The 15,353-nt window shown below is 39.7% G+C and overlaps 2 protein-coding genes across 2 annotated transcripts in view; one reads left to right on the top strand and one right to left on the bottom strand.

The window, feature by feature from the left end:
• Positions 1-15,353, top strand: part of LRRC1 (leucine rich repeat containing 1) — a 178,818-nt gene that overhangs the window by 107,029 nt on the left and 56,436 nt on the right. Inside the window, exons 3-4 of the mRNA XM_006893133.1 lie at positions 2,635-2,713; positions 4,994-5,083. Of these exons, the coding sequence (XP_006893195.1) occupies positions 2,635-2,713; positions 4,994-5,083 (169 nt within the window). The remainder of the gene's footprint in view (positions 1-2,634; positions 2,714-4,993; positions 5,084-15,353) is intronic.
• Positions 9,474-10,685, bottom strand: LOC102845733 (60S ribosomal protein L3-like). Its single transcript, XM_006893131.1, has 2 exons — positions 10,302-10,685; positions 9,474-10,154 (listed from the first exon to the last, which is right to left on the bottom strand). The coding sequence occupies exons 1-2, from the start codon at positions 10,683-10,685 to the stop codon at positions 9,474-9,476; spliced, it is 1,065 nt and encodes a 354-aa protein (XP_006893193.1).

A 15,353-nucleotide genomic window follows, 5' to 3' on the forward strand; every position in this document is an offset into this window, starting at 1 on the left:
AAAAAATGCAACAATGAATGAATGAAAATCCAAAATCTTCTGTAAATGTTCATTAAAATTAATAAAATAAAATTTTTAAAAAGACAGTTAATAAATGAAGGTAATAGCTTGTTCTTAAAAATTGATTTTAATCCTCTTAAACTTCTCTATTTATGAATGCCATCAACTGGAATGAAATAATATTCTCAAAATCAAACTCCTTACTGTCCAATCAGAACAAATTCATAGCTGACCCTCCAAGTGCACGTTGCAATCACACAGGCGAACACTGCTAATCTTTCCCCCCCAGAAGTTGCTAGTGGATTTGAACTGTCAGAGGGGCCCCACCTGTGTGTTAGCTTGCAAATCCCTACAGACTCTGCTACTGAGCTCCCTCAAATAATCTTAGAAAATAAAAAAAATAAAATCTGTAAGACTTTAGTTTGATTTTATTTCACTTTTGATGTTAAATTTCATCAGAGAGAACTTAGTATTAAAACCTCAGATATACCTCAAGTCCAATAGAGACTGTTTATATAGAACAAAAGAAATCCTGGAGAATAATTAAGTCATAGAAAAAGGATTTATTGTGTTAAGTACAGGAAGCCTTGACCACAGACAAATGCATGTCTGCACACCGCCTGCCAGAAAGGAAATGCCCCTGGCCCTTTCCAGGCTCACATAATGGTGACGGCAACTTTTAGCATAAGCTGTGCTGCACTTTGAGGCTGGAGGTGTCATTGAGTGTAGAGACCTAGCGTGTAAAAGATTATTGTAATCATTGAAGGATCGTAGATGAATAGGTACTTTGTGGGTGGATATGTGTATATATGTTTAGAATTCCTTTTGTTTTGTGAAACTCACACTTTCCTTTTTCAATCTGTGGAACCCCATGCAAATATAGAATACTCAGGCACGTGCGTGTTCTAAGATACAAGGTCACCATGAGTCAATCAGCTTTAAGGCAGCTGGGGCGTATGTGTGTTTGTGTGTGTAATATACCACCCCTCTTTTCATTTACACACACACACACACACACACACACACACACACACACACACACACTAGTTGTCTTGAAGTTGGTTTTGACTCATGGTAACCTCAGGTGTCAGTAGAATATGGTTCATAGTGTTGTCAGAGGCTGATTTTTTGGGAACACATAGTCAGGCCTCTCTTCTGAGGCACCTGCAAGTGGATTCACACCTACAGTCTTTTGGGTAGCAGCTGGATACCACCAAGATACTGACTGACAAATACACATACATACGTTCTCTTTTTTTTTCTCTGCCTATAGTTTGGAAGGTTGGACAACAGCGCAGGAGAGGGAGACCCCAGATGAGATGGATTGATACAGTAACTGGGGCAATGGGAGTTGATGTGTCGGAATTAGTGAGACTTGCTCAGGACAGGGAAGGGTTCAGAATTGCTGTATATAGATAGGATTGCTTTACATCCCAGGAGACTCAATGGCACATAACAACAATAACATACCATGCCAGGTTTGGAAGTAGGGGTGACATCCACTTCCTAAACAACATGCCTCTGGAAACTCTATGAACTTTGAGAAATATCGATAGTTGTAGAGGGGCTTCAGGCCTTTTGTTCATAGGGTCACTATGAGTCGTGCTCAACTCAAAGGCAATCAACAACAACAATATGTGCATTAAAATACAGTAAATATTCCATATCTATAAAATATACATAAATACAATAACATTCTACACTGTATTAGAGACATTTCTCTCTCATTATCAGTTAGTCTCATAGCTGGCCCTCCAGCAGATTTTCTGAGGCTGTTAAATTGCATAGGAGGAGACTGACATACTTTGGACTTTTTGCAAGGTGGGATCAGTCCTTGGAGACGGATGTCATGCTTGGGAAGGTGGAAGGACAGCTCAGGAGAGAAAGACCCTTGATAAGGTGGATTGATTCAGTGACTGGGGTAATGGGGGTAGGTGTGTGAGAAACAGTAAGATTGGCACAAGATACAACAGGGCTTAGGGTCACTATGAGTCACAGGCATAATAACAACAACAACAGCTATTTTTCTTTAATGCAATTCTGTTAGGGATATAGCATGTTCTTGTTGAGTACTGTAGAGTCAGAACTGACCCATAGCTGAGCCTCCGGTGGATTTTCAGAGGCAGTTAATTGCACAGATCACCTTCTTCCACAGAGCAGCTGGTGGATTCGAACCACATGCCTTCGGGATTGCAGTGCAACTTCTTGACATTAGGCCACCAGAACTCCCTGGAATATAGCATAACTTCTATTAAACTCAAACTCATTGCTGTCAAGACAGAACCAACTCCTAACAGACACCCAAGAAGGTTTTTGAAGGCTTAAATTACATGAAAGGAGATGCCCATCTTTCTCCTGAGGAGCAGCTGGTGGATTTGTCCTGCCAGAATAGTGTGATCTTTTGGTCACCAGCACCGCTCTCCAGGAACTGCATCTCAAGAGCTCCCTTAACTTGTGTTGGGAAAACACACAGAAAAATATATAGAGAAAAATATCCTATAAATCCATAATACATTTGAATGGAATTAATCAATATGTAATTAAGTAGTAATTTCCAGATAGTCTCATTGACTCTTCATCTTGAGATTGATAAAAACTGTTAACACTGTGATTTTTTTGTTGTTGTTCCTACAGATATTTTTGAAATTCCAGAAAGCATCTCATTCTGCAAAGCACTACGGATTGTTGACTTCAGTGGAAATCCACTAACTAGGTAATTGTTTTTCTCTCTCCATTTTTATGCTCTCCAGTTCTCAGGCTATTCTCTTTATTAAGAGCCAAACTAAGAACACAACCAAATTTCCATGGAATCATTCAGAAATTTTACCAAGAACTGTCCACTCTCATAGACAGTTGTAGATAGCATTGCCCCTAATGTTAACAATGAGTGGTACACGGTGCTATTGGTAGTAGTGGCATGATGTTGTAGAGGGTGAGGGAGAGGCGTAATGGAGTGTACAGGAGACAGTATTTCTGAAGCGGTGTGAAGATCTAATTTATCATCTCTTCATTGACCTGCTCTGTCTTGTAGGGTCTGCAAGGGATTGGATGGAATTCTAAATTCCCAGGTAGCTTTCATCATAGTTCTCCATGAAAAGGGCATGCTAGAACCATTCTTTTCTATTTCAGAATGAAACATACTTATTTACCATTTTAGCTTTTTTGTAGTTCTCCACCTTTTGCTTCTTTTTCCTCCCCTAATGGAATACCATTATTTCCTTGTGTTAACAATAATGTGGGGGGTTTTTTGAGTCACCACCACCTGTCACCATTTAACTACTGACTCCAGCTTTGTCCTTTCTGGTCGGATCCAACCCACTGCCCTGATGGCATCTGCCCTCTGCCACTCTTTACTTGGTTATGGGCCCCTGGCCGCTGGCTTCTAGGCGCCTGTGTTATCAGGATGACTGAATTGTTGCTGGCCCGGCAAAGCAAAGACAATGCTATGGAGTCTGTTTGCAGCCTCTTTTCTTTCAACCTTGGTCTGTGCTTTCCCATTACATCCTAGTAATTTGGCTCTTTATGTTAACAGCCGATTAAAAAAAGAGTGCTTATCAACTCACCAACATTATTACTTAGATACATTTTATCTACTGTACAAAATTATATACATTCTAGGGGGAAAGAAAAACCTGGACAGAACAGGTAAGTTACATCTGATTTACTTGGAGGTAAAAATTTCATCACTTCCTTACTATGGAAAGGAATTCAACTGTGTGTTGACATTGAGTTTTAATGATTATAAAAATTCCAATTAAAATGGTCATAATTATGGACCTCAACTGCATTTTGTTTTTAGGAATTATCTATATTAAATGGCAAATAGTAACTTAAGATTTGCTTTCAATAGAAGAACCAGAGAGAGAAAAAGGAAAAATTCTGATCTGGAGACTGTTATGGAAACCTAAAGTTTCTCCCCAGTAGAAGAAAGAAAATGACGATTATGTATTCTGTTTATATTTACATATGAGAACCCTCAACAGTTTATGTGCAATGAGCTATTTTTGCTTTCTATTAGTTGGTTGGGTTTTTTTTTCTCCTTTCCTAAATATTGGTATGAGTCATAGTTAACTCCATGGCATATAACAGCAGCATATATTGGTAGCCATAGAAATACTGAAACGAAACATTGTAAGATTAAAGCAAATAGATTATTTCAAAATTTTGTTCTTCTTTAGAGTTTAAAGGAAATCATAAAGGTGTGTAGAACATAGTGATATGTAATTATCTCAACCGATAGCATCTTAAATTGAATTCAAAGGGGGAAAAATGAGAAAGTAGTTTTTGGCTATCAAGTGATAAACTCTGAGTAATCCGTAGCTTTACTGTGGGTAGTAAGAGCTACAGGAAGAGACATTATTGAGCAATTGTCCTGTGTTTTGTTATAAACTAATTGAACTTAATGAATTTTCTCCCCAGTTTTTGCCAATCAATAAAATATTTTTACTCTTGCGCATTTTAGTTGCTGCAGCTATTTACCATTTTCTTTCATAGAAGAAATCCAAACATGGTGTGTTGTGTTTCCCTCCCACCCCCCCCCCCCCCCCCCCCCGCCCCCACTTTGTTTTTTAGAGCTTTTACCTTTTCTGGTCAGTTATTTCTGGTTACCCTATCAGCAAGGATTGATTTTACCCCTGTAGTTCAATTTAAGTGGAGTGTTTGTTTTTCCCTGTAAGTGTGTGTGTGTATACACATATAAAACATATACACAATATACACATACACACATATACACACATATGTTGTGAGTGTAATATAAAAGACAAGAAACAAAACAAGAACTTAATCTACTTAATAGAAGTACAGAAGTACAGGGATACATAAAGATATATAAACTATAAATATATTGACATGTCAGTGTACAGGCAAACTTGCTATATGCAATATAACTTCAGGAGGCTGTTTCAATTAACTTGTAGAATAAATAGTTCTGTTTTTCCTAATATATGTCATATTGCACTTCTGTTTTAATTAATAGCATTTTCTCTTTTAGGTTGCCAGAGAGCTTTCCTGAATTACAGAATCTAACGTGTCTTTCTGTAAATGACATTTCACTTCAGTCCCTGCCTGAAAATATTGGCAAGTAAGTTTTTACATGAAGCTGCGTCTAATCAGCACTTAAGGATGTCGGTACCATCACTTTCACCCTCCTCTCCTCTCCTCTCCTCTCTCTTAACAATTCTTATTTTTCTATTTTGTCTGCATACGAAATAATTTCATTGGCTTTCAGTTTCATACTGAAGAAAGAAAATATCACAGCCTCCCTGTTGCTTCCATCTTGCATTAGGTCTTAATGATTCAATAGGATGCTATGTTTATGAAACTACTACTCTTGGTAGTTTTACACTTTACTAGGGAGACGAGCCAACAAACTAATGTTTTGGTATCTGCCCACAAACAACAACCCTTGCTGGTGTATAAGAGCTAAAGATCTGAGAATCGAAGCTAGAACGTGCATTTGGAGGGCAGGTGTGTAATCTGGAGAAGCGTGACATGGGCACATCTCCGTGTTGCTGGTTTAGAGGCTGTGAGGAGCATAAGCTACACAAAGAAACAAAATCTTTTGAAGAAAAAATGTATACTAGTGAATGAATGTTCTGCTATAGCTTCCCTCAGATGAAGGGAAAATTATCCTAGAAGAAATCTTTTTATATCCTTCTAAGATAGGATAGGGTTATGTCAGCTGGTCAAATATGTAACCACCCAAAAGCAAAGTCTGCCTTGACTGGCTTACCTTGCTGTGCTTTTGCTCCCAGGCATTGTAGAAGACTTCCCTTTGTTTACCTGCTCTGCCTACCTTCTAAGACTAAAGGAGGTGGATGCATGCAGAGTCATTGGGAAAGTGAAAAGGTTCACTTCTCAGAGATCTTTGGGAGTCTTTGGAGTTCTTAGATGGTGCAATTGGTATATGCTTGACCATTAACCTGTGGTTGGAGGTTTGAACTCATCTAGTGGCTCCATGGGAGAAGGGCCTGGTGGTCTACATGTGTAAAGATCACTGCCACAAAACCTCTGTAAAACACTTTTGTACTCTTTCAACATGGGAGCTTATTAGAAGTTGGAATTGACTCAACAGCAATGGATTTGGTTGTTCTGTTTGAAGTGATGCAAACAATTAACATGCTTGATGGCTTATTGAAAGCTTTTAGATGGTCAAGTCTACTTAGAGGTGCCTTGGAAGAAAGACCTGGAGACCGAATGCTAAGAAAGTCAGCTATTTAAAATCCTATTGAGCACTGTTATGCTGTGGTAAACTCATAGGACCTCCAGGAGACAGAGTCACCTCCGTGATGGCTTGATGGCTGACGGTCTTCACACGCTTTCACAAACACCTTTCCCTCTTCTGCCCCTAAAACAACAGCCTGGGCCTCATTTCAGCCTGGAATTTAGTGTGTTTCTGAGGTGCTTCCTAATTAACAGTAAAGTGCTAGAATTGCTAGGTAAGAATTGTGCCCTCTAACTCTCTGAAGGAGTGCAAGACCAGAAGCCCCACACACAGCCTACATTTATGGTGTCAACTGTAGAGACTATTTTACTGTGGGTATCATTACATTTACACCTCACTTTAGCTATATCAATTTTCATCTATTTCTAGTAAAAAGTCTTGAATAAATAGCCTTTTTCTTTTAAAAAATACTGATTTTGCATCCAGTCATTTGTATACAGATGTTTCATGCAGGCACTTCACGTTTTATACAATAATTCATATGCATTGTGTTTAATTCACGTCTTCCAGACGCTCCTACTAATGGTTTTCCTCCTGCTTCTTAGGGTCCCTGGAACGTACTTCTCATGGTACCCTCCTCTCATTGTTTCTCGCTGGTCTACCCTGCTATTTCCTTGATTCCTACTCTACTTCTGTTTCATGTCTTTTTAAGAAAAATTTCAGCTTTGAGAGAAAATTTCTTTTTATGAAATCATAATACTTCTCCCATGACAATGGCATTGTTTTAATAGAAAACAATGCTATTCAGAAATCACTTGATAATGTTATTGTTGTTGTTATGTGCCATTGAATCACCTGCAATTCATAGCGACCCTTTGTACGACAGCTCTGAAGCCTGCCCTGTCCTCAACCAATTTAACTGTTAATATACCTACCCCCATTGCTGTAGTTACTGTATCAGATCATCTCATCCGGGGTCTTCCTCTCCTGCACTGTCCTCTGTCCCTCCACCCTTCTAAGCATGATGCCCCTTTCCGAGGACTGGTTCCTCCTGGTCACATGCCTAAAGTATGTGAGACGGAGCTGCAAAATCCTTGCCTCTTAGAAGAAACTTGGTTTTACTCTGTTCAATAATAATAATACTCCTCTCCAGCATCACAACTCGTAGACATTAATTCTTCTGTCATCCTTAGTCACTCTACAGCTCTCTGATGCATAGCAATTGCAAAGACTGAGTTTCAGTATTCCTTTTCTCATCTCTTCTGTTACTGTCTACCTATTATGTTGATATTTAAGGTTTGTGTGTTTGCTCATGAGGGTGGTGGCATTTTTTGATCCTTACATTTATTTAATCAGCTTGTTTTTTTATGGATTTGTGGTTTTTTTAATAGTACAATGTTTAAGAATTATTTCCTGAAAGAAAAATACAACTTTGTGCTTAACTCTGTGGTAGCTTAGAACATAAGAATATGGGCTCAGATGTGTGAATCAATTGATTTTTCTTAGATCAGTTTGCAAAATTTATTTAATGAGAAAAAGGAAATTCCTGTGCCATATTAATGGTTTTCTTAGTTTCCATGATTTCTTCCCATTGGGTTTAGAATTTATACACACATAAAATTTATAGCATAAAATCCTCTTATTAGAATACTTTGAAGAAACAACTCAAGCATGAACCCTTCCTTGGAGAAGTCTGGAAATCTCTGATGTCTTAGACCATACTGAAAAGGCTTGGAAGAGATGAAATAGTAATGTCCTACATTTAAAGCAAATTGTTATTTGGAACTTACAGATTGTACTTTTCTCATTGAAAGGGTTCTCTAGTGAATCAAAGGGTTCTCAAAAGCTTTCTTTAGAAGATATAACATATTTAGTTAACCAGGTATTTAATGACCAGTGACAGCATGGTTTTAGAAAGAAGGCAAATTGTTGTTTTGTGCTTTGAATTGGTTCTAACTCAGTGCAACCCTGTGTACAACACACTAAAACACTGCCTGTATGCACAGTCGTCGCCGTGTTTGCACCCACTTTTTCAGCACCTCTGTCAGTCCATCTTACTGAGGGTCTTCTTTCTTGCCGACCCTCAGCTTTGCCAAGCATGGTGTCCTTTCCTAGGACAGACCCACCCGATAACTTGACCAAAGTATTTTAGCAGTTTTTACTGTTCTTACTTCTGAGGTGCATTCTAGCTGTACTTCTTCACGGTAGATGCGTTTGTTCTTCTGGGAGTTCACGGCACATGCAGTATGCTATGCCAGCAACCCTATTTCAGAGGCACCAATTCTTCTTGGTTCTTCCTTACTCACTGGCCAGCTTTCACCTGCATATGAAGCAATTGGAAAATACCATAGCTGAGCAAGGTATACCTGTTGAATACTCTGAAAAACAAAACAACAAAATGGTCCCTTTGGATAATACTGTTACATGGATGGAGTTTTTATCATAAATTAACTTGGATTCTTTGATCAGGTGAGTTAGCCTTTTGATCATGAAGGAAGGCAGGCCCTCTTCTCCCTCTTAGCATCTACCATAGTACTTAGTATTACTAGGAAAGTTGGAGGTTTCTTAAGGACCTTGGCACCATTTACCATGGACAGAACCATATGCATTGGAAGGGTAGAACCAAATCCTTTATCTAGGCCCAAAGTAGACTTACAGAAAGGAGCTCTGATAGCATGATGGGTCAGTACTCAGCTGCTAGACAAAAGGTTGACAGTTTGAGTCTACTCTGAAGGAGAAAGACCTAGCTGTCTGCTTCCATAAAAAAAATTACAGCTGGGGAAACCCAGTTCACCTCTGTCACATGTGTCTCTATGAGTCAGAATCAACTCAGCAGGACCCAAAAATTCCCGAGAACAGACTTGCAGAGTAGGAGAGCTGGAGGTTGCCGGCAGCATTTGCCCCATCATATGTTTGCTTTCCCCTAGGTTGGCTCTTCTAGTCTCAGTCCTGTTTTCCACTTGTTCACCTTCTGTCACTGTGGACAGCTAATGCATAGGACTCTCAGGAGCTCTGTAATGTTTTCCCACTACTCCTCAAGGTATTTAACAATACTTAAGGAGTTAGGGCCAAACAACTTAATGTTTGTATTCCCTAAAATCCCATTTGTTATTATGAGATGCCTTCGAGTTGACTACAGCTCATAGCAGCCCCATGAATGACAGCTCAGAACCTCGTCCCATCCTTCACCCGTCCCAAGATCGCTGTCTGCTAAAGCCTTTGTTTTTTTTGGGTTTTTTTTTTGTGTGTGTGTGTGTGTGTACTGGAAAATAATTTTTTATTGTGACCCCTCCATCTAGTCCTGACATTAGGCACCTTCTTCTTTTGCAATGCGGTCTTTCTTAAGTGGTCCCATGAAGGCCTTCTTCTCCTCCATTGTTTGGAAGCGGCCATGGCCAAACTTGGAGGTGGTGTCGATGAACTTGAGATCAATCTTCTCCAGAGCCGGGCGGTTGGTCTGCACCAGCAAGGACTTGCGGAGAGTCAGCACTCGCTTCTTGGTCCCCACCACACAGCCTTTCAGCATAACAAAGTCGTTGGTCACTTCACCATAGTGGACAAAGCCACCCAGAGGATTGATGCTCTTGTCTGAGAGATCATAGTCAGTGGAGGCATTGTTTTTGATCAGCTTGCCGTCCTTGATAACGTAGCCTTGGCCAATCTTGTAGATTTTCTTGTTGATCTCCTTGCGGTGATGGTAGCCCTTCTGCCCAGCATGGGCCACAGAGAAGGCCACTCGGGCAGGATGCCAGGCCCCAATACAGGCGACCTTGTGCAGCCCTCTGTGGGTCTTGCGGGGTAGCTTCTTGGTGTGCCAGCGGCTGGTGACCCCTTTGTAACCCTTTCCCTTGGTCACTCCAATGACATCAATCATCTCGTCCTGGCCGAACACCTGGCTCACTGGCACCTGCTGCTCCAGCTTCTCGCGAGCCCAGTCCAGCTTCTCAGCCACTGTGCCCCCATTCACCTGGATCTCCATCAGGTGAGACTTCTTCTGGCGCAAAGGAAGCAAGCGCATCTGGGTGTGGGCGATGACCCGGATGACCTGGCAGTACTTCTTCATGCTGCTGAAGTCCTTTTCTAACAGCTTCTTGCCATCCTCATCCTGCCATTTCTTGCAGTACTTGGTAAAAGCCTTCTTCTTAGATTTGTGCCAGTTCTTGTAGAAGCGCCGTTTGCATTCATCACTGATGTGCTCTGCAAAGACAGTCTTGAAGGTGCGGAGGCTGCGAGGGGTTTCCACGTAGCCCACGATGCCCACAATCACCATGGGAGGCGTCTCCACAATCGTCACCGCCTCCACCACTTCCTTCTTGTTCACCTTGGACCCCGGCCTGTCCACCTCCCGCACGATGTGGGTCATGCCGGCCTTGTAGCCCAGGAAGGCTGTGAGGTGCACGGGCTTGGTGGCGTCATCCTTGGGGAAGCTCTTCACCTTCCCGAGGTGCCGGCTGCTGCGTTTTCGAGGCAGGAAGCCCAGGGACCCATGCCTGGGGGCTGAGAACTTCCTGTGTGACATCCTGATGTCGGTTTCCGCCAGTAGTGCTAAAGCCTTTGTGTCAGTCCTTCTCATTAAAAGTCTTCCTCCCTTTCACTCTTTGAAAAATTAATGTAAATTGAAAGAAGATATCTTTTAATTTCATTTATAATGGTAATTTCATTACCACAAATGTCACCATTACTAATGGTTTTTGGGTTCCTGAAGGGCATAGCTGAGCTGCTTAGCTAAACCACATCATTTTCTTCTGCACCTTGATTTTCACACAGTATTTGGCTTTTTTATAGCAGTTACTGAAAGACCAGCTTGTGAAGAGAGATGTCATCAAAAGAAATTAAATAAAATACAATCTAATGTTGATTCAGTAGTCTATATAGCATCTCACAGATACTGAGTACAGTCCTCCCCCAGAATTTGTGCAGGATTTGTTCCCCATAGATGCAAATACTCATGTATGCACCAGTCCTTTATATTATAACATAACATGTTTGCATATAATTTAGACACATTTTCCTGTACACTTGAAATCATCTCCTAGATTACTTTTAATAGCTGTATCATGGATTGAATTGTGTCCTCAAAAATATGGTTATATAATGTAATGTGGAAAGGTAATAATATCCCATGATCTTATAAGCCAAATATTTGTAAGAAGATTAATGGTGGCATATAACACCTTTAAACCCATCACAACCCTGATCCCATGATCCAGTGTGAGGAAGGGTTCCCTGGGGCGTGGCACAGACCATCTTTTGTTTTCCAGGACTTGGAATAAGAGAGGAAAGTAGAGAATAGAAAACTTCAGCACCACCAAGAATCAAGAGCTAAGAAAGGAGTCTGTTCTTTGGACCTTGGTTCCTGTGCTAAGAAATCTCTTGACAGAGGAGAGAGCAAAGACATAGAGAGATCTCCAAGTAATGCTAGGCATATAAATGCTGATGGAAACAAGTATTATCTTCCAGAATGGACATGGAGAGAAAGTCTTTTCTCTAGAACCAGTGCCCTGGATTTAAACTTCTAGCCTCCTACACTGTGAATGAAGTTCTGTTTGTTAAAACCATTTGTTGTGATAGCTCTGTTACAGCAGCACTGGGTAACCAAGGCAGCTGAAAATAGTGTAAATGCTACATAAATAGCACTTCACATTCTCTCTAGAGTTTGAGGGATTACATTGACTGCTTAATCACTTTTAAAAATATTATCATTATTCTCTCATAGTTGGACCCAAGACTACCAGAACCCAGTTGGGAGACTGTATGATTCTCACCCTCTCTCAGCTTTACAATATTCTGTAGTATCTTTATGAGTTTACAGTGCTTCCCCGGGTGCCTCAATGCACAATGGCCAAAGGTGTTGTTATCTTGAGTTCTAGGATGCATTCTCATACATGTTTGGATGTATTAAGTGTGATGAATTGGATATGAAACAAAACTGTTGGTTGTTTATTTGTGGGGGGAAAAATCTGGAAAGAAAACTATGCCCTGTGAGTATTTGCAGCCTCTATGTCTTGTGTGGCCAAAGGCCATGACTAGGGGAGGCCTCTGGAGAGAATATTGAGCATCTCAGAAGCCAGAGGGATCAACAATGTCATCTTGATAGGCCTGTTTTTAGTGCAGTGTTTATATTCTGCACTCAGGGTCAGTTATGTAGCAAGCCTCTTAAATGGGAGAACCTTTAGAATACTCTGTAGTAAGATGAGATGTGATCATGAAGATCTCTTGAACCACCTGCACAGAGATAATCATGCAAAGTTACATTTTTCTTTTACTAGAAGCAGCAACGTCCCAAACAACATGCCTCTGGAAACTCTATGAACTTTGATAAATGCCCATAGCTGTAGAGAGGCTTCATGCCCTCTGTTCCTAGTGTCACTATGAGTCATGCTCAACTCAAAGGCAATCAACTACAGCAGTATAAAAAGTGTCCCTGATTTGCTGATCCTTCATTGCAATGGCAGATAGCTTCAAGTACGTTAGTGTATTACTTGGTCTTCTCCACATAGCAAAGAAGCTTATTAACGTTGAGGTGATCTCGTCTGTTTCAGGGAACCTGTGCGCCACAGTGTTTATAGGATTGCCGTCTCTTAGAAGCACATTACCAGACCTTTCTTTCAAGGCCACCTCAGGGCGTCTTCATCTTACCAGCGTTTTGTTTAATAGTCTAGTGTTTAAACTTTGTGGCCCTCAGGAACTACCCTTCAAAGTAAAGGTGGTACATTAACATGAATGATGAGCTAACTCATTTTCAGTGGATTTTTCTTTAAACTTTCTGATGTTCTTGAAAGTGTAAAAATACAATACCTTTTGATTAGTCTTTATGAACAGTTAAACTCTATCAGGGAAGATGGTAGTTTATCAAGTGCATTTCAACATTGATCTTTTCCTTTTCAGAAAGAATTCTAACAGTATATATGATTTGGAATAATTTTAAAATGCCAACAAATGTTTTTAAAAATAAAATACCTGCAGATTTTAAGGAAAAAACATCCTGAATCTCATTGCCCTTACTAATGTGAATAGGAAATATTTTTTTGTATCTTTAATGAAACATTTAGAAGTACTTTACTTTGATTTTTTAATTTTTATTTATAAAATATATTACCTCCATATTTGAAAGCTAAATCTAAGGAATATAAGGGTATACTCTTTACATATGTGAAGGCTACCATTCTAGAATTGAATATTTGGCATCAGTTAAGACTTTAGACTTTAAACTCTTCAGCTGCTTATGTTCAGATGACATAACATTGCATAAAAGTGAAAAAGACTTGAAGCACTTGCTGCAGAAGATCAAAGACTACAGCCTTCAATATGGATTATATTTCAACAGGAAGAAAACTCCTCTCTGCTGGACCATAAAGCAAAATCAGGATAGGTTGTTGAGAAGAGGTTGCACTGAAAAACGATGCACTTGTAAAATATTACACAACATGGGTGACCCTGGAAGACATTATATTAAGTAAAATATCTCAGAAACAAAATGACAAATACTGCATTGCACCACTGTTGAAAAGAAGGACTGACATAGGGGATTGGGAGGAGGATAAGAGTGGATAGATAATCAACACTGCATTGGAACAGGTGAGGGAAAGATTTATTTATAAGGAATATATTAAGCATTATATGTATGACCACAGTCCAGAATAAGAGGTACTTTGCAAAGAGGAATTGGGGAGGGGGTACGAGACAGGTAATTGTGCAATAATAATTTTTTTTTAAAAAAAGAATTGTGGAAAGAGGGGGAAATGTGCAACAGTGAATGAATGAAAAAATCCAACTTTTCTGTAAACTTTTGTTAAGATCACAATTAAAGTAAATAATTTTATGAATATGTAAAAATAACAAGTTTATGGATGAGAGATTTTCAGCTGCCATGTGGGCACCTATGACTTTGTAGAAAGTGAGGATCTGAGCTCTCCTAGATGTTCTCTGCTCGCCCTTGAGGCTACACAGCCCTGCTACTTCCTTTATTTATTTTAAAAATAGCCTTGTAGAAAGCCACAGACTGGGAAAAACTATTTGGTTATGGTATGTCTGATAAGGGACTTATATTTAGAATTTATAGATTTCTCCAGAACCTCAACAAGATAAAGGTAAACAACCCAATTGCAAAATGGACACAAGATATGAACAGACACTTCACCAAAGAAGACATTCAGATGATGAACACTTGAAGAAATGTTCAAAATCCCTAGCTCTAAGAGAGATGTAAATCAAAACAACTATGAGATATCATCTCAATCTAGTAACAGTAACAAAATTCAACAAAGCAGCAAACAACAAATACTGGCGAGGTTGTGGAGAAACTGGAATCCTTATTCACTCCTGGTGGGAGTGTAAAATGGTACAACCTCTTTGGAAGGTAGTATGGTACTTTCTCAAAAAGCTGGAAATAGAAATACCATTTATCCCGGCAATTGCACTATGGGAATATACTCTAAAGAAATCAGAACTGCCACGCAAACAGATAAATGCACACCTATGCTTATTGCTTCATTGTTCACAATAGCAAAGAGATGGAAGCAACCCAAGTGTACATTAATAAATGACTGGATAGAGAAGCTGTAGTATATCCACACAATGGAATACTACACGGCACTGAAAAACAAATAACTCATAAAATATTATACAGAATGGGTGACATTGGAGGACATTATGTTGAGTGAAATATCTCAGTCATAAAAGGACAAATACTGCATAATGCCTCTGTTATAAACAGGACCGACATGGAGATTGGGGGGAAACTAAGAAAAGAGGGGATAAATAATGAACACTGCATTGAAATAGATGAAGGAAAGAACTGTCTAAAAGAAATATATGATTAGGTATTATTTGCACAACAACAGTCTAGAATAAGAGGTGCATAACTAAGTGGACTAGAGGGCAGAAGGAGGAGGAAGGAAATTGTGCAACAATGAAAGAATCTTTTTTATTATTATTTTGAATGAATATTTACAGAGATTTTGCATTTCCATTCATTCACTGTTGCACTTTTCTCCCTCCCCCACCGCCCCCCCAACCCTCAAGTTCACTCTTCTCTTTGAAAAGCAAAAGAAAAATTCCTTCATTGGTATACAATCTCCCTGCACCCCTCCACCCCCACCCAAGTATACTCCACTATGCAACCTTCATTCTGGACTCTTGTCATAACCATAATACCCAATCATATTGATTGTCTTTTAACTAAAGG

Source organism: Elephantulus edwardii, unplaced genomic scaffold (assembly GCF_000299155.1).
Source record: "Elephantulus edwardii isolate Elephantulus edwardi_28Jun2011 unplaced genomic scaffold, EleEdw1.0 scaffold00124, whole genome shotgun sequence".
In the NCBI taxonomy this organism is placed as follows: Eukaryota; Metazoa; Chordata; class Mammalia; order Macroscelidea; family Macroscelididae; genus Elephantulus; species Elephantulus edwardii.

Excerpts from the sequence above, each read along its gene's own strand:
- LOC102845733 (XM_006893131.1), bottom strand. The coding sequence starts at position 10,685 with ATGTCACACAGGAAGTTCTCAGCCCCCAGGCATGGGTCCCTGGGCTTC. Across the intron at positions 10,155-10,301 it reads GGCACAAATCTAAGAAGAAG|TCTCACCTGATGGAGATCCA; the intron begins GCTTTTACCAAG and ends CGCCAGAAGAAG.